Source organism: Ranitomeya variabilis, chromosome 6, assembly GCF_051348905.1.
Source record: "Ranitomeya variabilis isolate aRanVar5 chromosome 6, aRanVar5.hap1, whole genome shotgun sequence".
Classification (NCBI taxonomy): Eukaryota; Metazoa; Chordata; class Amphibia; order Anura; family Dendrobatidae; genus Ranitomeya; species Ranitomeya variabilis.
In genome coordinates this window covers 495,097,700-495,121,937 of record NC_135237.1, presented here as the reverse complement: position 1 = coordinate 495,121,937, position 24,238 = coordinate 495,097,700, and the positions used below count along the sequence as shown (strand labels likewise).

At 43.3% G+C, this 24,238-nt stretch overlaps 1 protein-coding gene across 5 annotated transcripts in view; it reads right to left on the bottom strand.

Annotated features, from left to right (window-relative positions):
- Window positions 1-929: 929 nt before the first annotated feature.
- The window catches only part of LRRCC1 (leucine rich repeat and coiled-coil centrosomal protein 1), a 111,236-nt gene continuing 87,927 nt past the window's right edge, over window positions 930-24,238 (bottom strand). For 2 of the 5 annotated variants that reach the window (XM_077270749.1, XM_077270752.1), the window contains 5 exons: window positions 21,586-21,749; window positions 20,124-20,332; window positions 19,884-20,021; window positions 19,261-19,396; window positions 5,406-5,822 (listed from right to left, as the gene is read on the bottom strand). In XM_077270749.1, coding sequence (XP_077126864.1) covers window positions 5,700-5,822; window positions 19,261-19,396; window positions 19,884-20,021; window positions 20,124-20,332; window positions 21,586-21,749 — 770 coding nt within the window. In that variant the 3' untranslated portion in view covers window positions 5,406-5,699. Of the gene's footprint in view, window positions 2,925-5,405; window positions 5,823-19,260; window positions 19,397-19,883; window positions 20,022-20,123; window positions 20,333-21,585; window positions 21,750-24,238 lie in introns of those variants that run through there. The other 3 variants (XM_077270753.1, XM_077270751.1, XM_077270750.1) reach the window with 2 other exon arrangements.

The window sequence follows — 24,238 nt, the reverse complement described above, 5'->3', positions numbered from 1 at the left end:
ATTTGTGTTTGCAATCATTTTCAGGAAGAAACTGAGTATTATCTGACAAAATTGCAGGGATGTCAATACTTTTGGCCACAACTGTATGTGCTATGTAGACATGGCAATTAAAATTAAATTTTAATTTCTATATAGTATATTCCACTTGTATTGCACACTCCATTCATGATACTGACAGCTCAGCACGCCCCTGCTCTAGACTGGATGAGAGGCCTGTCATTCACTGCCTTCAGCAACACAGAAAGGTGGAATCGTGACAGCGTGTTTGCAGTTTGCTCAACAATATTTAGACAAGTCTGTGAAACACTGGAAGAATATAGTCTGGTCAGATGAGACCAAAATTTAATTCTTTGGATGACACCAAGTTTGGAGATCAAAAGGCTCTTCATATCACCCCAAAAATACCATACCAATCGTGGAGTTTGGAGGTGGGACTGTTTTTCAGCATATGGAACTGGCAAACTTCATCTAATTGAAGGAAGGATGAATGGACAAAGACTGAGACATTCTTGATAAAAATCTGCCATTTACCAGGATGATGAAGATGAAATGAGGTTGGACATTTTCGCAAAACAATGATCCCAAACACAAAGCCATGGAAACTCTCAATTGGTTTCAGAGAAAGAAAATAAAGCTGCTAGAATGGCCCAGCCAATAACCTGACGTGAATCACGGAACCTTCTGCAGTTGAAGAATGTTTGTGTGGAATAATGGGCCAAAATCACACCTGAGCAATGCATGCAACTAGTTTCTCCGTGCAGGAGGCATCATTATATATATACATATATCACACATACATATATGGTATATATACACACACACTTTTATAATTTAATATGCTTTCATAATTAAATAACAGAACACTTAAAAAAATATATATTAATAATTTTGTGTTGTCATATTCTAGGAGCAATAAATAATTTTCTATTGCCCGATATATACGGAGGGTTTATTTCTTGCAGGATGAGTTGTAGCTTTCGTTGGTACAAATTAAGGTCTACTACATTTTTTTTGTGACGCAAAATTAACAAAAGACAGCATTGACATTACTTTTTTTTTTTTTTTTTTTGCTATGTATATACAAAAAAAAATTCAGTAAATATACAACTAAAAGAAAATGAAGTTAAATAACCTTTGTATGGAAACATTAAAAAAAGGTTTTCTGGATTTTTTTTTTAGTTTCCATATCATCTAAATAAAAACAAATCCCTACAATCTTGCAAATTTAGCTAAATCTAACATTAGGATGATACTTTCTATGTAGAAAGAGCTTTTCAGTACTTCTTTGTTTAATCATCACAGGCAGGACTACAGCAAAGGTAGTACTGCTATATAGGGAACACAAGATCCACGCTTTAGAATAATTGATGGTCACAGCTCACCTCCTCTCACTCCCTGCACAAAGAGCCAAGGCCATTATACCGCTATCCTCGGTTCATGTACCTTCTGTAAAGAATCAGCTACTTTTAAAGCTGATGCTTATACATGGCTGCTTCTATAATCAAGTACTCAAACAAACAAAACAAACAAACAAATCTATAATCAAAAACTAAAAACTGATCTGAAAAAAACAAGTTTCCCCATCTGGTTTTAATTCTTAAATAAATAAGTGCACTACATGCCCTTAAATTCACTTAGAAATTTTGAGGGCAATATTCAGGTATCCTCTTAGTACTAAATTAAAGAATTGCATTCTGAGCAATTACTTAATATGCATTGATTACCTAAATTGCACCATTTATAAGTGAGATTAATGAATTCCTTCATATACTCAGGTTGGTATATCTTCACCAATAATCTGCATTTAATCACATTTTACGTCCTTTTAAATTCTTTCCATGCTGCAGCTGCTTTTCTCAGCCTAATTGGGGATCTGTTTGCACATTTGCCTGTGTCTAATATCCCATGATGAGGATGCATCAATAAAACTGCCTGGGAGAAGTAGAATGCCAGACCTGTAGGACCTGTAAGGGGCACTGTTGTGAATTCTGCTCTTGGGCTCCCTCCGGTGGTTATAAGTGGTAGCGCTGCTGTCTCTGGATCGCAGAATTCATCAGGTGTGTCCACTTTTTGCAATTCTGACTGGGCCATTTAGTCTTGCTTGACCCTTTAGTCAGTGCCAGTTGTCCATTGTTCCTGGAGGATTCACATCCCTGCCTGGTCTCTCCTGCTTTGCTGTTCATTTCAACAAAGATAAGTTCTGGCCTTGATTTTTGCTGTCCACATGCTGTGGGCCTTATTGTTCAGTTCTTTTCCATGTTTTTGTCTTGTCCAGCTTGGTCTGTATAAGGATTTGTTTAGTCAAGCTGGTATCTCTGGAGATGCAGATATACCCTCCATATCTTTAGTTAGATGTGGAGATTTTGTATTTTCTGTGGTGGATATTTTCTAGTGTTTTAATACTGACGGCATAGTACTCCGTCCTATCCTTTCTATTTAGCTAGAAGTGGCCTCCTTTGCTAAATTCTGATTTCAGTCTGTGTATGTTTTTTCCCTCTCCTCTCACAGTCAATATTTGTGGGGGGCTGTCTATCCTTTGGGGATTTTCTCTGAGGCAAGATAGTTTTCCCTTTTCTATCTCTAGGGGTAATTAGTCCTCCGGCTGTGTCGAGATGTCTAGGAAGTGAAAGGTACATTCCACGGCTACTTCTAGTTGCGGTGTTAAGTTCAGGGTCTGCGGTCAGTACAGGTACCACCTTCTCCAGAGTACGTCTCATGCTGCTCTTAGGCCACCAGATCATAACAGGGAACTTCGCGAATGCCGCACCAGGAATGACTGATGCAACATAAAAAAGGAAGCATGAAGGTGGGAGAAGGTGGAGAATTTTACTTTCACATCTTGTGACACACAGGTCAGGGCATAGCCTGTGTGGGGATAATAATGAAAAACAGGGAGGTCTATAGCCAACACTGTTTAGCATTACCTAAAAATGAAAGAAAACAAAAACTGTAGCAGTCCTCAGTCTTTCTTCATTAACAAAATACAAAGTACAAAGATCACAAGCATTTTTAATTCCCTCTGCAGTGACCATAAATAGCAGATTATACTGTGAGTTACTTGCTGCTCCTCGCTCCTATTATAGAGGCTTTCCCTTTCAACCGTCTGCAGCATTTATAAGCCTATAGATGTTGAAAGCAAGTACAGCAATGTTCACCCTCCCCTGCTCAATTGATGCCTCTACACTGCTGTTCCTGATGATTGCCTTCAGGCTGCCAAGGAGCTACTGAGCCCAGTGAGTGCTTGCAGCAGTCACGTGTATAGTAAACAATCATCGGGAGCAGTGGCAGAGTCATCGATGGAGCAGAGAAGGGCAAGTGTTGCTGTACTTGTTATTTTTAGCTTTCAAAAGCCAACGGACGGAAAAAAGTAAAAAAAAAAAATATATACACGCACATACAGTAGTATGAAACAGTAGTATGAAAAAGTGTTTGCCCCCTTCCTTTTTTCCTGTCCTTTTGCAGGTTTGTCACACTTAAAAAGTTTCAGATCACCAAACAAATTTAAATATAAGACAAAGGTAACACAAGTAATCACAAAATGCAGTTTTTAAATGAAGATCTTTATTATTAAGGAAAAAAAGGAAATCCAAACCTACAGGGCCCTGTGTGAAAAGTGATTGCTCCCCACAAAAAAACCTAAATTAACTGTGGTTTATCACATCTTTGGGAAACGGAGGTCAAACTCCCTAGCCACACCCAGGCCTGATTACTGCCACACCTGTTCTCAATCAAGAAATCACTTAAACAGGACCTGCCTAGCAAAGTGAAGTGGACCACAAGATCCTCAAAAGCTACACATCACGCCGTGATTCAAAGACATTCTGGAACAAATGAGAAACAAAATAATTGAGTTTTATCAGGCTGGAAAAAGTTATAAAGTAATATCTGAAGCTCTGGGACTCCAGTGAACCACAATGAGAGCCATTCCTTACAAATGGACCGACCAAAATTAACCCAACAGCGCAAAGACGACTCATCCAAGAGTTCACAAAAGACCCCACAACAACATCTAAAAAATTGCAGGTCTCACTTGCCTCAGTTAAGGTCAGCGTTAATGACTCCGCCATAAGAAAGACTGGGCAAAAATGGCCTGCATGGCAGAGTTCCAAGACGAAAACCACTGCTGAGCAATAAGAACATGAAGATCGTCAAGATGTTTTCTGGCAAAACTGAGACAAGCCTTTAAGATTTTTGGGAGAATAGTCTGTGGACTGACGAGTCAATAGTTGAACTTTTTGGAAGGGGTATGTCCCATTACAGCTGACATAGAAGTAACAGCTTTTCAGAAAAGGAACATCATTCCAACAGTTAAATATGGTGGTGGTGGTAGTGTGATGGTCTGGGGCTGTTTAGCAGCTTCAGGACCTGGAAGGCTTTCAGTGGTAAATGGAACCATGAATTCTGTTGTCTACAAAAAAAATCCTGAAGTAGAATGTCCGGCCATCTATTTGTGACCTCAAGCTGAAGCGCAATTAGGTAATGCAGAAGGGTAATTATCCAAAACACACCAGCAAGTCCACCTCTGAATGGCTTACGAAAAATATAATTAAGACTTTGGAGTGGCCTAGTCAAAGTACTGACCATATCCCGATTGAAATGTTATTAGGTTTAGGGGGCAATCAATTTTTTACAAAGGGCCCAGTAGATTTGGATTACGTTTTCCCTTAATAAAGACATTCATTTAAAAACTGCATTTTGTGTTACTTGTGTTATCAATGTCTAATATTTAAATTTGTCTTGTGATCTGAAACATTTAAGCGTGACAAATATGCAACTGAATAGGAAATTCGGAAGGGGGCAAACACTTGCACACAACTGTACATGTGCACATTAAAGTAACTTTTCAGGATAAGCTGTCAAGTGCATTCATGAGGAATAACACCATTTCTTGTATCCAGCATTTTCACCAGTTTTTCCCTCTACAGTCTTTTTTTATTTGGTTTCCTGTGATCAGTATTTTTGGGCATGCGGTCCCTTTGTGTTGTGTGTCATTATATACTCGGCTCTCCACAGACATTTGCAATGTGGTCATGCACTGGTCCTGCTGTGCCCTCATCTATTTTGAGGCCTGGTTGTCACATAGACAGGTGAATCACTATAATAGAAACCATTCTGATTGGGAACACCTTGTTGTGGCGGGATGGCTTTTACGTTTTTTTTTATAAAAAATAACCCGTCATGTCAAAATACTCCATTAATCCGCAGATATGGGGTTAATTTGCAGGTTTATAGTGTCCTAAAGCCGTGCAGCCGCCACACTTAAAACCAGACTATTGGTACGAAACAGATGTCCTGGCCCTTGTTTTTGGTTTGGTTAAAAAATAACTAGTAGGGTTTTCTCCAAGAGTTCCCCGCTTTTAAAGGTTGCAAAAATCTGGATTAGTAAACAGCACTTGAAGTAGCTCTAGAGGTGGGAATTCACTTTATATTTTAGTAATTTCATGATACAACCTATACTTCTGTATTAGCTATGAAGTCTCGATAAAACATACGCCGTCAGTGGATACAGTGTTTTTCAGAAATTATTCATCATCTAGAAATATACATTGAAAAATATACACAAACTAAAGTAATAATTTAAAGACACAACAACGACATTGGTTGTAGGTGAACTCTTAAAGGAGTCGAATGTCATGTAAGTTCCCAACACACCTATGAACAGATGTAAGACTAAAGTCAGCGCAACGCTGGGCGCAGAGCTAGAAATCCTGCTGAATGTCACATAACGCACTGGTCAGCCGCCTCATCTTCTCTTCCATGGCTTTCTTACTGGTTGCAGTTTCTTGCAGCAGTTGGCGCATTTCTTCCTCTACTTGATAAACCTAGTAGGGTAAGAAAAACATAAGTATGGACATTGTAGGTGGCTACGGATACCAGTTGGGGACAGTATGAAACACACTTGGGGTGGTGGATAGATCCTTTAATTCTACAGTCGAGGTCACATGTTTTGAGATGGACACACATTTTGGGTAACCCAGTTTGCCGCTTCAGTGTTTTTCAATCTTTTTATACGAAAGTATTAAGTTGAAAAACGTTACAACTTGCCCCTTTCACATAAATAAAAAGTAACTGCTAAAAGCAAATTTACATAGCATTTTCCTATTGGACCTGAGATGCTTTCCTTTGAACGAACAAAAGGTTCGCTCACAGCGGGAGGGCAGAGTTAGAATTAAGAATTGCAAGGAAAAAAAGAAGAGATTTATTCGCAGCATTTACCTCTTACTGACCAGGCTTGCTCAATAGGTGTTAAAGACCCGTAACTTTATATTTTTTGGTTCTTATTGCTAAATAACAGCTTGTTTTTTGCAGGAGGATCAGTAGTTTTCCAATGGTACTATTTTGGGGCCTAACTGCAAGATAATGATAGAAGCCCCGGGGAATATTGTTAGGCCCGCAGCTGACATGGTAGCCCATCGGCACCTCGCAATTACACTGCAGGTACTAACAGCAATACAAAAGGAGAGCTCTCCGTTATGCCACGGTGTAACGCAGTCCGTTTAACGGACTGCTAAACCGCTATGGTGGCACTGACTGGAGGGCAGTAGGGAGGGGGCACTGACTGGAGGGCAGTAGGGAGGGGGCACTGACTGGAGGGGAGTAGGGAGGGGCGGAGTCGCGTCTGGACTGTGCCCGTCGCTGATTTGTGCCGGATCAATCAGCGACGTGGGATTTCCGTGACAGTCAAACAGATGGAAGTGACTCTTAGACGATTATATACATAGATCATGACCTATATAAGCTGCCAGCATGGGAGAAAAGTAATCATTGAACCCTAATCTGCTCTTTCAGCCTGAACCACTCTCCGATTATGACATGTAGCCTTTTTAAAACTTCTTAATGCTTCCAAGGTAAATACCCAACTTAGAGAGTAACTAAACTTTTGCCTTTTTATATTTTTTGTAGTATTTTGATTCAATTTCGGGTCCTGTGACCTCACCAACTGTGCACCCCCCCCACTTCAGCATAAAAGAGTGGAGTACAGACACAATGGAAAGCCTGTACTTGTAGCTTCCCTCTGTGTGTATGTGCTCAGGCTCGCGCTCTCCTCTGTGTGTACATGCTCAGGTTTGTGCTCTCCTCTGTATGTATGTGCTCAGGCTCATGCTCTCCTCTGTGTGTAATGTGCTTAGGCTCCCCTCTGTGTGTATATGCTCAGGCTCGTGCTCCCCTCTGTGCGTATGTGCTCAGGCTTGTGTTCCCTTTTGTGTGTATGTGCTCAAGCTTGTGTTCCCTTCTGTGTGTATGTGCTCAGGCTCCTGCTCCCCTCTGTGTGTATGTGCTCAGGCTCGTGCTCCTTTCTGTGTGCATGTGCCCAGGCTCGTGCTCCCCTCTGTGTGTATGTGCTCAGGCTCCTGCTCCCCTCTGTGTGTATGTGCTCAGGCTCCTGCTCCCCTCTGTGTGTATGTGCTCAGGCTCGTGCTCCCCTCTGTGTGTATGTGCCCAGGCTCGTGCTCCCCTCTGTGTGTATGTGCCCAGGCTCGTGCTCCCCTCTGTGTGTATGTGCTCAGGCTCCTGCTCCCCTCTGTGTGTATGTGCTCAGGCTCGTGCTCCTTTCTGTGTGCATGTGCCCAGGCTCGTGCTCCCCTCTGTGTGTATGTGCTCAGGTTTGTGTTCCCCTCTGTGTGTATGTGCTCAGGCTCATGCTCCCCTCCATGTGCAAGTGCTCATACAGAAACTGTGCACTCCTGTTACCTGAATATTGCAGCGTTTTTGTTCTGTTTTTTTGAGTGACTAGTGGGGGTCTCAGGATCAGGAGCCCCACCAATCTGCTTGAAATTAAAGTGACAGACAAAAAAGTGTTAATATTTTAGTTACTATTTAAGGGGGTTGTTTGGTGAAAACAAGTTCTCACCTATCCACAGGGTAGGTAATAAAACATTGATTGGTGGAGGTTCAAATGCTGGGATCACCAGCACAGGGAACTTTTACCACCATTAGAATGGAGCGGCAGTGCAGATACTCGATTGCTGCTCCTTATATTCCCTATGGGGCTGCGGAGCACTGCGCCGGGCTTTTTCCAACAACCCAACAGAGAATGAATGGAGCTGTGGTTGGCATTATCACTGCCACATTTATTTTAATGGGTAAAAAAGTGCCCCACTGGGAATAAAAATTCTTCAATCTGGCAACCGATACTAGTCACAGCAGTCGGTCACCACCGATAAGTATGTTATCTATCTTGTGGATAGTTGATAAAGGGGTTGTCCGGTAAAAACAAGTTAAGGCTAGGTTCACACTGGGTTAACAGCAGCCCGTTCAACACATGCGTTAAACGGGCTGTGTTAACGCAAGTGCCGACATGCCATCGCGCTAGTGCAGATAGAGCTAGCAGATGCTCTATCTGCGCTAGCGGTGATGGACCCGGAAACGCTGCAGCCCGCGTCCGAGGGTCCGTCACTCAATGACGGCACATCGCTAGCGCACGCTCATTTTGGGCGTGCGCTAGCAATGCGCCTGAAATAGAGATTAATGGTAGCGTTAAAGGACTGTGTTACACCGCGTTATGCCATGGTGTAACGCAGTCCGTCTAACGGACTGCCAGAACGCAGTATGAACCCAGCCTAAGGCTCTGAGTAAATGCATTCAGAAAATACATATGTTTCCATATTATAGAGTCTGTATTACAGAACCTGACAATGACACCACCATATGCCAATCAATTCAGTAGAAGGCAAAGGCAACAAGGCAAAAATCAAAGTTCACCACCAGATTGAGCTAGTTTAAACACAAAAAGAAGTATGCCTGCTTCTGAGCAAATTAAATATTAACAAATCCCAGATGGCATTCATCCACGGATACTGAGGGAAATGAGCTCAGTAATTGATAGACCGCTGTATCTCATATCCTTAGACTCTCTTGTAACAGCTGGTGCCACAGGATTGGAGGATGGCTCACGTGGTACCGATATTTAAGAATGGTAAGAAGGTGGATCCAGACAACTACAGTCTGGTAAGCCTGACATCAGTAGTGTGCCAAATTTTTTAGGGCATTATAAATGATATATATATATTGCAAAGAATAATATAATAACTGGCAACCAGCACGGATTCATGAAAGATAGGTCGTGTCTAACCAACATGTTGGGTTTCTATGAGGTAAGTTCAAACCTGGATGTTGGTAATGCAACTAATGTGATTTATCTGGACCTTGCAAAGGCATTTGATATTGTACCACATAACAGCCTTATACTGAAGCTACAGAAGCAAGAACTGGGGGCAACTATATGCAGATGGGTAAGAAACGTGCTAAAAAATGACAGGAAAAAGTCGTCATAAATGGTACATTCTCTAAATGGGATGTAGCCAGCAGTGGGGACCTCAGGGATCTGTGCTAGGCCGATTCTTTTTAACCTCTTAATTAAAAACCTTGGGTATGGGATTGAGAGTAAAGTGTCAGTCTTTGCTGACGACACCAAACTATGTAGGATATTAAAATCTGACCTTGACAGTACAATATTGCAAAACGATCTGAATAAGATGACTGAATGGGCAAACACTTGGCAAATGAGGTTTAATGTAGATAAATGTAGAGTAGTGCACATAGGATGGAGTAATCCTATACCACATGACTTATTCCTTCTAAAGACCATTCTAAGGACCAGGTGCACTCATTACAGGTAGAAGAAAGGCAATTCCGGCAGCTAAACTGGTAAGGGTTCTTTATTGTTAGAGCAGTCAGAATGTGGAATGCCCTACCATAAGAAGTAGTAATAGCAGATACAAACACCTTTTTAAAAAGGCTCGATGATTTCCTCAATACATTGTGGGTTATAGTTACATTATTGACAAAATGTACAATTGGTGGAGAAAGGTTGAACTTGATGGACCTAGGTCTTTTTTCAACCTATGTAACTATGAAGGTCTGGGTTTCGCAATCATAATCCAGACGCCAAAATGTGACTCTTGTCTGAATGCGGCAGAGCATTGTTAGCAGAGGCTCCTATTGATATCGATTAGTTTTGTTACTGTACAGAATAGGTCATGAAAAGAATTTCCCATGGCAAGAATAAGCGCAATCCCAGTAATGAAGAGATCAGATAATCACTGGAGAGTTCACAAGACAAGCCAAAAATTCACCAATTTCCCCCTTAGGATCCAGACTGTAGCGCACAGATTCAGCTATGAACTCACTAGCAATTTCTACCAACACAACCACTGCTAAACCCAAGCAGTTCGCTAAAAAGCAGAGACCATACCCCAAAAGCTGGAGATGTGGAAGGACTAAATGTATGAGGCATTATCCAAGACAAGGTTTTCTGAGCTCAAAGCCTCAGACAATGACAGACCCTTGAGCGTTGGAGGCATTCGGCTTTCTGAGTGTAGCATAATGATATGGGGATGTGTTCCCAGAGATGGCCTCAACCTTTTAGTGCATGTAAAGTGAAATCTTAAAGCGCAAGTATATTTTCAAAGTAACTTTTCAGAATAAACTGTTGTGTGAGTACATGATGAAAAAAAAATATTTCTGACCGTTACAGGACTTGTATCCTACACTTTCACCAGTTTTCTGCTCTGCGGGCTCTGTCTCTAATATGCAATCCACTGGGAGCTAGAGGAGGCAGGAGATGGGCTGTAGTGATGTCTTCTATACACAGCACAGCATACAGAGAGGGATTCTTGCTCTTCATTCATTTTTTTCCAACAACATGGAGGACATTATATAGCGGAGCTGAGCTGTCAGAATGCGAATCATCTCTGAGGTGAGGCAAATGTCTTATCAGAATGTTTACCTCGTTCTTTGTATTTCTCCCTCTGCCTGTTTCCTCTCTCTGCTCCTCACTACTCCCCTCTCTCAATAGAGCATAATGGGCTGATTCATATGTCACCTGCAAGCCATCTTGTATGAGTAAGACTGTATTTGAGGCATTTCTTCAAAGTGGATGACAAGTTCAAAAAGCAGAAGGAGGTAATAAAGTGTCACATAAGTAGAGAAAGGAGCAGAATTGTCTGGTAAGATACATGAACACGTTTACTTGCCTGTACTATTGATTTATGCAAAATGAAGGACATTCTCTCCAAAGTAGCCGTTTCAGTATCTACGTCTACCATAAAGAGAAGACTTCATGATAGCGCATAGACTTTGCCAAAAAAAAAAAAAAAACACCTAATGAAGCCAGCCTAGTTCTGGAAAAGCATTCCTTGGACAAATTAAACTAAGATCAACCTGTACCAGAATGCTGGGAAAAAGTATATAGAAGGCTTTTAAAGGCTCATTATCCAAAGCACAGCACATCAACTGTAACACATGGTGCAGGCTGTGTGATGGCATGGATGTCCATGGCTTCCAATGGCACTGGGTCACTAGTGTTTATTGATGATGTGCCTGAAGACAGAGGCAGCCGGATGAATTCTGAAGTGTACAGGGCCATACTTTCTGATATTCAAGCAAATGTAGCAAGGTTGATTGGACAGAACCTGACAGAACAGATGGACAATGACCCAAAACATACCGCGAAAGCAACCCAGGAGTTTTCTTTAAGGCAAAGAATTGGAATATTCGGTAATGGCCAAGTTAGTCACCAGATCTCAACCCCATGCAGCAGCATTTCACTTGCTTAAGACATAACTTAACCCCTTAACGACCAGAGGTATTTTTTGTTTTGCATTTTCATTTTTTGCTCCCCTGCTTCCCAGAGCCATAACTGTTTACTTTTTGGTCAAAATGGCCATGTTAGGGCTTATTTTTTGCAGGACAAGTTGTACTTTTGAATGACACCATTGGTTTTACCAAGTCATGTACTCGAAAACAGAAGAAAAAAAAATCAAAATTCAAAGTTCGGTGAAATTGCAAAAAAAGTGCAACCCCACAGTTGTTTGTTTTGCTTTTTTACTATGTTCAATAAATGCTAAAACTGACCTGCCATTATGATTTTCCAGGTCATTACGAGTTCTTACACACCAAACATGTCTAGGTTCTTTTTTAACTAAGTGGTGAAAAAAATTTCAAACTTTAACCCCTTCATGACCCAGCCTATTTTGACCTTAATGACCTGGCCGTTTTTTGCAATTCTGACCAGTGTCCCTTTATGAGGTAATAACTCAGGAACGCTTCAACGGATCCTAGCGGTTCTGAGATTGTTTTTTCGTGACATATTGGACTTCATGTTGGTGGTAAATTTAGGTCGATAATTTTTGCGTTTTTTTGTGAAAAAAATGGAAATTTGGCGAAAATTTAGAAAAATTCGCAATTTTCAAATTTTGAATTTTTATTCTGTTAAACGAGAGAGTTGTGTGACACAAAATAGTTAATAAATAACATTACCCACATGTCTACTTTACATCAGCACAATTTTGGAAACAAAATTTTTTTTGCTAGGAAGTTATAAGGGTTAAAATTTGGCCAGCGATTTCTCATTTTTACAACGAAATTTACAAAACCATTTTTTTTTAGGGACCACCTCACATTTGAAGACAGTTTGAGGGATCTATATGGCTGAAAATACCCAAAAGTGACACCATTCTAAAAACTGCACCCCTCAAGGTGCTCAAAACCACATTGAAAAAGTTTATTAACCCTTCAGGTGCTTCACAGCAGCAGAAGCAACATGGAAGGAAAAAAATGAACATTTAACTTTTTAGCCACAAAAATTATCTTTTAGCAACAATTTTTTTTATTTTCCCAAGGGTAAAAAGAGAAACTGGACCCCAAAAGTTATTTTACAATTTGTCCTGAGTACGCCGATACCCCATATAGCGGGGGGAACCACTGTTTGGGCGCACGACAGGGCTCGGAAGGGAAGGAGCGCCATTTGACTTTTTCAATGAAAAATTGGCTCCAATCTTTAGCGGACACCATGTCGCATTTGGAGAGCCCCTGTGTGCCTAAACATTGGAGCTCCCCCACATGTGACCCCATTTTGGAAATTAGACCTCCCATGGAACTAATCTAGAAGTGCGGTGACCACTTTAAACCCCCAAGTGCTTCACAGAAGTTTATAACGCAGAGCCGTGAAAATAAAAAAATCATTTTTCTTTCCTTAAAAATTATGTTTTAGCAAGCAATTTATTATTTTCACAAGGGTAACAGGAGAAATTGGACCCCAATAGTTGCTGCCCAGTTTGTCCTGAGTATGCTGGTACCCCATATGTGGGGGTAAACCACTGTTTGGGCACACGTCGGGGCTCAGAAGGGAAGTAGTGACATTTGAAATGCAGACTTTGATGGAATGGTCTGCGGGCGTCACGTTGCGTTTGCAGAGCCCCTGATGTGCCTAAACAGTAGAAACCCCCCACAAGTGACCCCATTTTGGAAACTAGACCTCCCAAGGAACTTACCTAGACATGTGGTGAGCACTTTGAACCCCCAAGTGCTTCAAAGAAGTTTACAATGCAGAGCCGTGAAAATAAAAAAATCATTTTTCTTTCCTCAAACATTATGTTTTAGTAAGTAATTTTTTATTTTCACAAGGGTAACAGGAGAAGTGGACCCCAATATGTGTTGCCCTTTTTGTCCTGAGTACGCTGATACCCCACATGTGGGGGTAAACCACTGCTTGGGCACACGTCGGAGCTCGGAAGGGAAGTAGTGACGTTTAGAAATGCAGACTGATGGAATGGTCTGCGGGCGTCACGTTGCGTTTGCAGAGCCCCTGATCTGCTTAAACAGTAGAAACCCCCCACAAGTGACCCCATTTTGGAAACTAGACCCCCCCAAGGAACTTATCCAGATGTATGGTGAGCACTTTGAACCCCCAAGTGCGTCACAGAAGTTTATAACGCAGAGCCGTGAAAATAAAAAAATATTTTTCTTTCCTCAAAAATTATGTTTTAGCAAGCAATTTTTTATTTTTGCAAGGGTAACAGGAGAAATTGGACCCCAAAAGTTGTTGCCCAATTTGTCCTGAGTATGCTGGTACCCCATATGTTGGGGTAAACCACTGTTTGTGCGCACGTCAGGGCTCGGAATGGAGGGAGCACCATTTGACTTTTTGAATGCAAGATTGGCTGGAATCAATGGTGGCGCCATGTTGCGTTTGGAGACCCCAGATATGCCTAAACAGTGGAAACCCCTTAATTCTAACTCCAACTCTAACCCCAACACACCCCTAACCCTAATCCCAACTCTAGCCATAACCCTAATCACAACCCTAACCCCAACACACCCCTAACCACAACCCTAACCCCGACACACCCCTAACCCTAATCCCAACCCTAACCCTATTCCCAACCCTAACCACAACCCTAACCCCAACACACCCCTAACCATAACCCTAACCACAAGCCTAATCTTAACCCTATTTCCAACCCTAGCCCTAATTCCAACCCTAACTCTAATTCCAACCCTAACCCTAAGGCTATGTGCCCATGTTGCGGATTCGTGCGAGATGTTTTTTGAAAAATCCGCAGGTAAAATGCACTGCGTTTTACCTGCGGATTTACCACGGATTTCCAGTGTTTTTTTGTGCGGATTTCACCTGCGGATTCCTATTGAGGAACAGGTGTAAAACGCTGCGGAATCCGCACAAAGAATTGACATGCTGCGGAAAATACAATGCAGCATTACCGCGCGGTATTTTCCGCACCATGGGCACAGCGGATTTGGTTTTCCACAGGTTTACATGGTACTGTAAACCTGATGGAAAACTGCTACGAAGCCACAGCGGCCAATCCGCCGCGGATCCGCAGCCAAATCCACACCGTGTGCACATAGCCTAATTCTAACCCTAATTCTAACCCTAACCCTAGCCCTAACCCTAGTTCTATCCCTAGCCGTAACCCTAACCCTAGTTCTAACCCTAGTTCTAACCCTAGTTCTAACCCTAGTGGAAAAATAAAAGTAAATATATTTTCTTAATTTTTATTATTGTCCCTACCTATGGGGGTGATAAAGGGGGGGTTCATTTACTATTTTTTTTTTTATTTTGATCACTGTGATAGGTTTTATCACAGTGATCAAATGTACCTGGAACGAATCTGCCGGCCGGCAGATTTGGCGGGCGCACTGCGCCCGCCATTTTGGAAGATGGCGGCGCCCATGGAGCAGACGGACGGACACCGGGAGGCTCGGTAAGTATGAGGGGGGGGGGGGAAATCGGAGCACGGGGGGTGGATCGGAGCACAGGGGGTAGGATCGGAGCACAGGGGGAGCAGACAGGAGGACGGGGGAGCGGACAGGCGGACGGAGGGGAGCGGAGCACAGGACGGAGGACTGGGGAGGCGATCGGTGGCTGTGAGGGGGGGGGGGGCAGATCAGGGTTTCCAGCCATGGCCGGTGATATTACAGCATCGGCCATGGCTGGATTGTAATATTTCACCATTTTCATAGGTGAAATATTACAAATCGCTCTGACTGGCTGTTGAAAGTGAAACAGCCAATCAGAGCGATCGTTGCCATGGGGGGGTGAAGCCACCCCCCCTGGGCTGAAGTACCACTCCCCCTGTCCCTGCAGATAGGGTGAAATTGGAGTTAACCCTTTCACCCGATCTGCAGGGACACGATCCCTCCATGACGCCACACAGGCGTCAAAGGTCGGATTGGCACAGACTTTCATGATGCCTACGTGGCGTGTCAGGTCGGGAAGGGGTTAAAAAAAAATTGCGCCATTTTCCGACATCTGTAGCGTTTCCATTTTTCGCGATCTGGGGTTGGGTGAGGGATTATTTTTTGCGCGATGAGCTGATGTTTTTATTGATACCATTTTGGTGCAGATATGATCTTCTGATCGCCGTTATTGCATTTTATTGCAATGTTGCGGTGATCAAAAACATGTAATTCTGGCATTTTTACTTTTTTTTCTTGCTACTCCGTTTAGCGATCAGATTAATCCTTTTTATTGATAGATCGGGCAATTCTGAAAGCGGTGATACCAAATATGTGTATGGTGATTTTTCTTTTTATTGTTTTATTTTGAATGGGCAGAAAGGGGTAGTGATTCGAACTGTTATATTTTTTAAAAAACATTTTTTTTTTAAACTTTTGGCATCCATGGGAGACTACAAGCTGCCATAACCCTCTCGGCTCTGCTACATACAGGTGATGCTCAGATCGCCTGTATGTAACAGAATTACTCACTTGCTATGAGCACCGCCCGGTGGTCGGCGCTCATAGCAATCCGGTAGTGACAACCATAGATGTCTGCTGCGGACCTCTGGTTGTCATTAGTGATGAGCGAGTATGCTCGTTACTTGGGTTTCTCCGAGCATGCTCGGGTGGTCTCAGAGTATTTCGGCATTCTCGGAGATTTAGTTTATGTCAAAGCAGCTGCATGATTTGCGGCTGCTAGACAGCTTGAATATATGTGGGGGTTGCTTAACAAACAGGCAATCCCCACATGTATTCAAGCTGTCTAGCAGCCGCAAATCATGCAGCTGCGTCGGCAAACTAAACCTCCGAGCACGCCGAAATACTCGGAGGCCACCTGAGCATGCTCGCAGAAACCCAAGTAACGAGCATACTCGCTCATCACTAGCTGTCATGCCAACCCATCGGCGACCCGCGGTCATGTGACATGGGCGCCGATGGGGGGGAATTTCTGGGCACATGACAGCTGTTCAAAAGAGCTGACATGTGCCGGGAAAAACATGGGCTCAGCTCCGGAGCCCACATCAAAGGGAGAGTGTCCGACATCGGCGTATTATTATGTCCAATATCGGAAAGGGGTTAAGGTAGAAAAACCCACTAACAAGCAACCATTAAAGTTAGCTGCCGTAAAGGCAAACAAAGCATCGCAAAGGAGGAAACCCAGCGTTTGGTGACGTCCATGGATTCCAGACTTCAGGTACTTATTGCTTTCAAAGGACTCTCTACAAGGTATTAAAAATGAATATTTTATTTATGATAAAATTAATTTGTGCAATCACTTTTGAGCCCCTAAAATGAAGAGGTTTTGTAGACAAACAGCTGCCATTTCTAAACATTTCACAGGATATTTTTGTTCAACTAAACTTGAAAGTCAACAGTTCAATAGCATCTCAGTTATTTCATTTTAAATTGAAAATAATGGCATGTAGAGTCGAAATTACAAAGATTTGGTCACTGTCCAAATATTTCTGGACCTAACTGTATATATTATATATACACAAACACATATACAGTTAGGTCCAGAAATATTTGGACAATGACCAAATTTTTGTGAGTAGAGCCCAATTCATTCACTTGTGGTGATTGCTTCCCTTTTTTTTAAAGGGGATCCCTGAGAAATGCACTAAAATAAATAAAATACATAATACACATTTAAAATATTAAACATTTTTATAAATACCTTTATATGGCAAAATGGTATGCTTTATCTAGTGTACTCTGTCAGCATTCCAAGATAGCAGCTACAACCAAGCACAACCCGTCCTAAATTTCAGAGGATACACAGTAGGAAGTAGGACAGGCTGTGTGAAGCACGAGACAGGGGTCATGTCAGAGCAGCGTCCGGTCAAGCATCATGAACGCAAAATCTGATCAGTCACCCTGATAGGACGCCAAGTGAAACTGGACTATAGGAGAAGATAAAACACCTTTCTTCAGCTGACTGAGTCTGATCGTCCATCTCGGTCACCCTGACAGGACGCCAAGTGAAACCGGACTACAGGAGAAGATAAAACACCTTTCTTCAGCTGACTGAGTCTGATCGTCCATCTCGGTCACCCTGACAGGACGCCAAGTGAAACCGGACTAGAGGAGAACATAAAACACCTTTCTTCAGCTGACTGAGAATGAACATCCATCTCGGTCACCCTGACAGGACGCTGAGTGGAGCCAGACTAGAGGAGAAGATAAAACACCTTTCTTCAGCTGTCTGAGGATGATCATCCATCTCAGTCACCCAGACCGTTTTAATGCATCTGTCTCGTGCTTTTCATAATCCGTCCTACAGCCTGTCCTGGCACTTGCTTTGTGTAAAATCCAGACAGAGTGCACTAGATAAAGCTTACCCTTTTTGCTCTACGTATTGCTAAATGTGTTTAGAAAAATGTTTAATATTTAAATATGCATCATTTATTTTAATTATTACATTTCTTGGAGACTACCTTTAACATATCAGCTAAGTGTTTTAGAAAGCATTACTAGACTGGACAGGCACTGACCGGGCAAATAAAAATACCGTATATACTTGAGTATAAGCCTAGATTTTCAGCCCACTTTTTTTGGGCTGAAAGTCCCCCTCTCGGCTTATACTCGAGTCATACCCAAGGGTCGGCGGGGGAGGGGGAGCTGTCTGATTATACTCACCTACTCCTGGCGCGGTCCCTGCAGGTCCCTGCTTCCCGGCGCTGCAGTTTCTTCCTGTAGTGAGCGGTCACATGGTACCGCTCATTACAGTAATGAATATGCGGCTCCACCTCCCATAGGAAGAAAATGCGGTGCCGGGAAACAGACGTGCAGCGACGGCGCCAGGAGTAGGTGAGTATGACGGGGGCAGTGCGCGATATTCACCTGCTCCTCGTTCCACCGTCGGCGCCGCTGTGTCTTCCACAGTGAAGCTCAGGTCAGAGGGCGCGGTGACGCGATTAGTGCGCGCCACCCTCTTCCTGAACGTCGTTGCAGAGGATGGGAAGACACAGCGGCGGTCAGCGGTGGAAAGGGGAGCAGGTGACTATAGCAAGTGCCGGGGGCCAGAGAGGTGAGTATGTAATTTTTTTATTTTTTTTAATCGCAGCAACAGCATATGGGGCAAATATCTGTATGGAGCATCTTATGTGGCCATGTGCAGCGTTATATGGGGGCAAATATCTGTATGGGGCATCTTATGTGGCCATGTGCAGCATGATATGGGGGCAAATATCTGTATGGGGCATCTGTATGGGGCCATGTGCAGCGTTATATGGGGGCAAATATCTGTATGGGGCATCTTATGTGGCCATGTGTAGCATGATATGGGGGCAAATATCTGTATGGGGCATCTTATGTGGCCATGTGCAGCATGATATGGGGGCAAATATCTGTATGGGGCCATGTGCAGCATTATATGGAGCCATGTGCAGCATGATATGGGGGCAAATATCTGTATGGAGCATCTTATGGGGTCATAATCAACATTTGTGCAGCATTATATGGGGCATATTTTAATATGGAGCATCTTATGGAGCCCATCATAAACTGTATGGAGCATTATATGGGGCTCCTGATTCAATATGGATATTCAAAAACACTTAAACTACTGATGTCTCAATTAATTTTACTTTTATTGATATCTATTTTTATTTTTGAAATTTACCAGTAGCTGCTGCATTTTCCACCCTAGGCTTATACTCGAGTCATTAAGTTTTCCCAGTTTTTTGTGGCAAAATTAGGGGCCTCGGCTTATACTCGAGTATATATGGTACTTACTTTCTCATTGGCTGCATCCAAGTCCTTTTGCTTCTGACTTGCTAGGCTTACAAGCTCGGCCTGGTGAGCGGCCAGGATGGACTCTAATTGTCTCCTAAATGCGTCATCCACCGAATGAAGCTTCTCCATCACCACCCTGTGCACACAGAAATCAGTGGTGAAAGGTGACCTGTGCACTCCATACCCCTGATCATTAGTGAAATGTCTGACTGGTCCAGGAAGTGATGTGCAGCAATCTACTAATTTCTGGATGTGAGCTCTTGGGATTGAACGCCCCAGGATTAAATGATGGCAGTCGTATCTACACCTGTCCCGTTCGTCTGCATGGGCGTGCAGAAATTCATGCATTATGCAGGAACCCCACATAGAGTTTTATTTGCAAAAATATCTGCACTGAACTAAAGTGTTGAGAAACAAAAAAGGCAATTGTGTAAGAAACATACAAAGGCTGATGCTCTCTCTCTGGCACCCCGTGTCGCCATTTTGTTGTAGTCCTCTTGGAGTATAAATGATATGGATACACGATAGACAGACAGTCATTAAACATCAAACAAGGTTACTAACCATTTGGATAAAAAGCTGGGCTTCACTGCCTCCTTACAACGTTTCTTTAAATCACTTACTTATGGTTATGGAGGCTTTTGTCTCTGTCTTCAATCAGCTTCTTCTCCTTGGCATCAAAATTCTCTTTCATCTGCCTGACTTGTGTTTCAAGCTGGCTTAGTAATTCGGCTTTATCCTGCCACTTCTTATTCATTGCACTATGAATAGAAAGAGCAAATGCCTGAAATGAGCCAAGATTCCACATCAAACAGCACACGCTACATTTAGGAAAACCTCTGCTCCGCCGGCTGCCTAATCACCTGGAAGCTTTCTTCACATCCAGCAGCTCGGCCTCCTTTTCTTCAAGCTGAAACTTGATTTCTTCTTTTCTCGCCGTCTGCCGTTCCAGCTTCTCTTTCACTTCTTGCAATTGTGTTGCGCTTTCATCGTTTTGCTCTCTTAAGGTTTTCTCTGTCTCCAGATTTTCAGCCCGTAATTTTCTTATTCGTTCGTCCCTTTCCTGTAATCCCTGACAAAACAATGTGTAGGAAATGTACCAATCCATGAGAAACAGTTTCTTCCAGTTCAGATAGGAAGCAGAGACTGGTGGGGGATGCTGGCAGCATCACGGTGGAGCGGCGGGGGTTCGGGACCACCATGACCTCATTTCTTTTTTATTTGATTTGTTGACAAACCCTTATAGAATTTTCTTCTCGAATTGTGGATTTGTCAGATAAAAATTACAAGCGATTGCCATCTATATCTGCAACAAGTTATCATGGATGTACACGTTTCCCATTTATTCCTCTATGGTCACTTCTATTACTTAGCATACGTTGGAGTGTGTATAAAGGAGACCTATTAAGCAGGCAAATTTTATATTAGTCAGCGCATAGATCAGTTTCACAGATATTTAAAGGGAATCTATGAGGTTTTTTGCTACGTAATCAGAGACCAGAACAATGTAAGGGCAGAGACCCCGATTCCAGTGATGTGTCACTTTCTAGGTTGTGTTTTGCAGTTTAATTAAAATCGGGTGTTTTATATCAGCATGAGATGACTAGGTGTCTCGTCCCTCCTGGTCCAAACACGCCCCAGCACTGATCAGCGGCTTTCTGTCAATATAGAATGTACAGAGAAAGCTGCCAATCAGTGATGTGGGCGGGGATATACACAGCTCAGCACTCTGAGCTCTGCTAGATCTACAGCAGAGAGAACTGTGATTTTATTACCACTGCTGCAACCTGTATAGTAAGTGACACACCACTGCAATCAGGGTACCTGAACCTTCATCATGCGGATGTCAGATTACATAGCAAACACTTGCAGACAGATTCCCTTTAAAGAGACCAGTGCTTTATCTAGTTATCCAGGTATTAGATGTAGATCTTTCGGACTGGCAGATTTGGGAGAGAATGGCCATCCATCGAATTTGTTTAGTGGCTTCCAGATTCTCGCAAAGTGGAAGCTGTCAGGAGGAATGAAAGACCAAGCGGATTTCAATTGCATGATTCTTGTGTTCTTCTCAAACGGCAGTCAGTCAGAGTCAGCAGCTTATTGTGCTTTCCCTCTGGAGAACACAAGTGTTCAGGTTTATGGAAGGCTGAGGAGAGGTAGCCAACAGCAATCTAATGAAGTGTGATTGTAGAAGCGTATGTGTATGAGAATACTAAATGATGGAGTAATGAAGCTCTACAACAGGAGCCACCAAAATGAAATACAATCAATCCTGCCCCATAAGTCTGGGGCAATCTATACAAACTAAAATACTCATGGGCTCACTTCTTTTAGTTTCCGGATGGTTTCAGTTTGATCATCCACCATTTTGCTTTTGATCCTCAGTGCATCATTATCTCTTTCATTTTGTTTTTTCAAGGTCTCTAGCTCTGCGGAAAGGACGTCAATCTTTGCTTCCAGCCTTCCCCGGTCCTGGGCCAATGCAACTCCTGGAAAAAAATAGTTTGATGCTTTCAAGGGATTATTTCTAAAAAGAGGTTTTCTCATCACTGGAAATAAAGTGTATTTGGTGTATAACAAACTTTCTTAGACACTTTGAGTATTCATCTTTCATGATTTTTTTTTAAAGATGAATGTTAGCTCTGATTGAAGGGGAACTTCTCTTTTTTTTACCTGCTAGAAAAGGCTGCAAAAAGACGCCTACCCCGCTGGATGTGCTGGCCACTGACTCCACTGTATAAAAAATATACTTAGACTACTTTCACACTAGCGTCGTGCACTTCATGTCGCTATGCGACGTTGCAGCGCACCGACACTAGCAGTGAAAGCGCCGCACAACGGCGGCAGCGGATGCAGTTTTCCAACGCATCCGCTGCCCCATTGTGAGGTGCGGGGAAGCGGAGTTCGGGCCACGCATGCGCGGTCGGAAAAGACGCTAACGACGCACCAAAAAAACGTTACATGTAACGTTTTTTGGTGGTGACGGTCCGACAACACGACGCAACCGTCGCACGACGGTTGTGACTTGTGGCAATGCGTCGCTAATAAAAGTCTATGGTGAAAAAAACGCATCCTGCAAGCACTTTTGCAGGATGCGTTTTTTCTCCAATACGACGCATAGCGACGTGCACGACGCTAGTGTGAAAGTAGCCTTAAGCCTGAAAGTGGTAACATTCATCAGAGAAAACAGGATCCAACTGCACAGGCATCCAACTACATCCTGGTCTAGCAGTTTGCATTAAATACATACGCCTCTGTTCACATCTTATTTTTCTATCCATTCTGCACATACACTGGTAAAACCCAAATACAACTGATAAATGTGTCTTTCTGCCCCCATGCACCATCAAATGCCAGAAAATAATGAGATGTGAATGGAGCCTCAATTGTATGCCAAAAACACTGTGCACACTTAGCTTCACAAAGAACTACTGTGAAGAATGCATCCGGAAATGAACATTGAAGGTTTCTGGTAAATGACAACAAGCCAAGTCATCTACACTGTGGACTGCACGGATAGTGAATACAGTGCAGGTTCAATTTGTAGCAGTCAGAGCGATAAAGGGACCAAATGTTACCGGGAACTACAAAAGGTCAAAGTTTGGCAAACAGATTGATAAGAAACTGGTCCAGCAGCCAAGTCGGTAGTCCATGGACTTGCCAACTTTGCCCTATATTTTGCCATTCCCTAGAGCCCCCACTGATGATAAGACCGGACGCAACTTCATAATTGCAGAGTCACGCACATGTGAGAGGGTGGATGAAGATTCCCACTCCACACCTGTTTACCTGTGTAAGCATAAAAGATGTTATTGGTGTTTTAGCCACTAGAAGGCAGCGGTTTGCAGATTCATACGACTGTCACCTGTATGTCAGAAGGCACACAGGGAGAGAACCGGTTTGAGCCGCCACCAGCGACAGTTGGAAAGCTGAAGGATGACTGAGTTGCAGGCGGCCATCTTGGAGTGCAGTTAGAGAGACAGCTGTGACAGGAGCACAGGAGAGTTAAGAAGAACGAGTGTGTGCAGTGTGCTAGGAGCTGGTCAGATCACTGAGGAAACGTGCAACTGTCCCTGTGATTCCTGTCAGAGAAGAAGAATCATGTTGGGGGGACGACTTCGGATGGATACAGAGTTAGATTCCACACAAAGCATCAGCCGTGACGTGAATGGCCGCCTGCTATCATGTCAGGCAAAAACTGTACTCCAGGTGACAAGTCCAGGATTCACTCCACGGTCTCCCAGCTATACAGCCGTTCAGACAATTAGACAGCCACTTCTGTGTTCAGTTAAAGGGAACCTGTCACCCCCAAAATGGAAAATGAGCTAAGCCCACCGGCATCAGGGCTTATCTACAGCATTCTGGAATGCTGTAGATAAGCCCCCGATGTATCCTGAAAGATGAGAAAAAGAGGTTAAATTATACTCACCTGGGCGGGCGGTCCGATCTGATGGGCGTCGCGGTCCGGGGCCTCCCATCTTCATAGGATGACGTTCTTGTGTTCACGCTGCGGCTCCGGTGCAGGCGTACTGATTTACCCTGTTGAGGGCAGAGCAAAGTACTGCAGTGTGCAGGTGCTGGGAAAGGTCAGAGAGGCCCGGCGCCTGCGCACTGCAGTACTTTGCTCTGCTCTCAACACGGCAGACAAAGTACGCCGGAGCCGCAGTGTGAAGACAAGAAGAGGACGTCATCGTAAGAAGATGGGAGGCCCCGGACCGCGACGCCCATCGGACCGGACCGCAGCGGGAACGCCCCTGGGTGAGTATAATCTAACCTCTTTTTCTCATCTTTCAGGATACATCGGGGGCTTATCTACAGCATTCCAGAATGCTGTAGATAAGCCCCTGATGCCGGTGGGCTTAGCTCAACTTCCATTTTGGGGTGACAGGTTCCCTTTAATGTAGTCCTAAGCCCAGGCCCCACCACAGTGATCCCGGTGAGTGCAAGCATGCAGACTTTAGAGTTTGGTGCTACACCT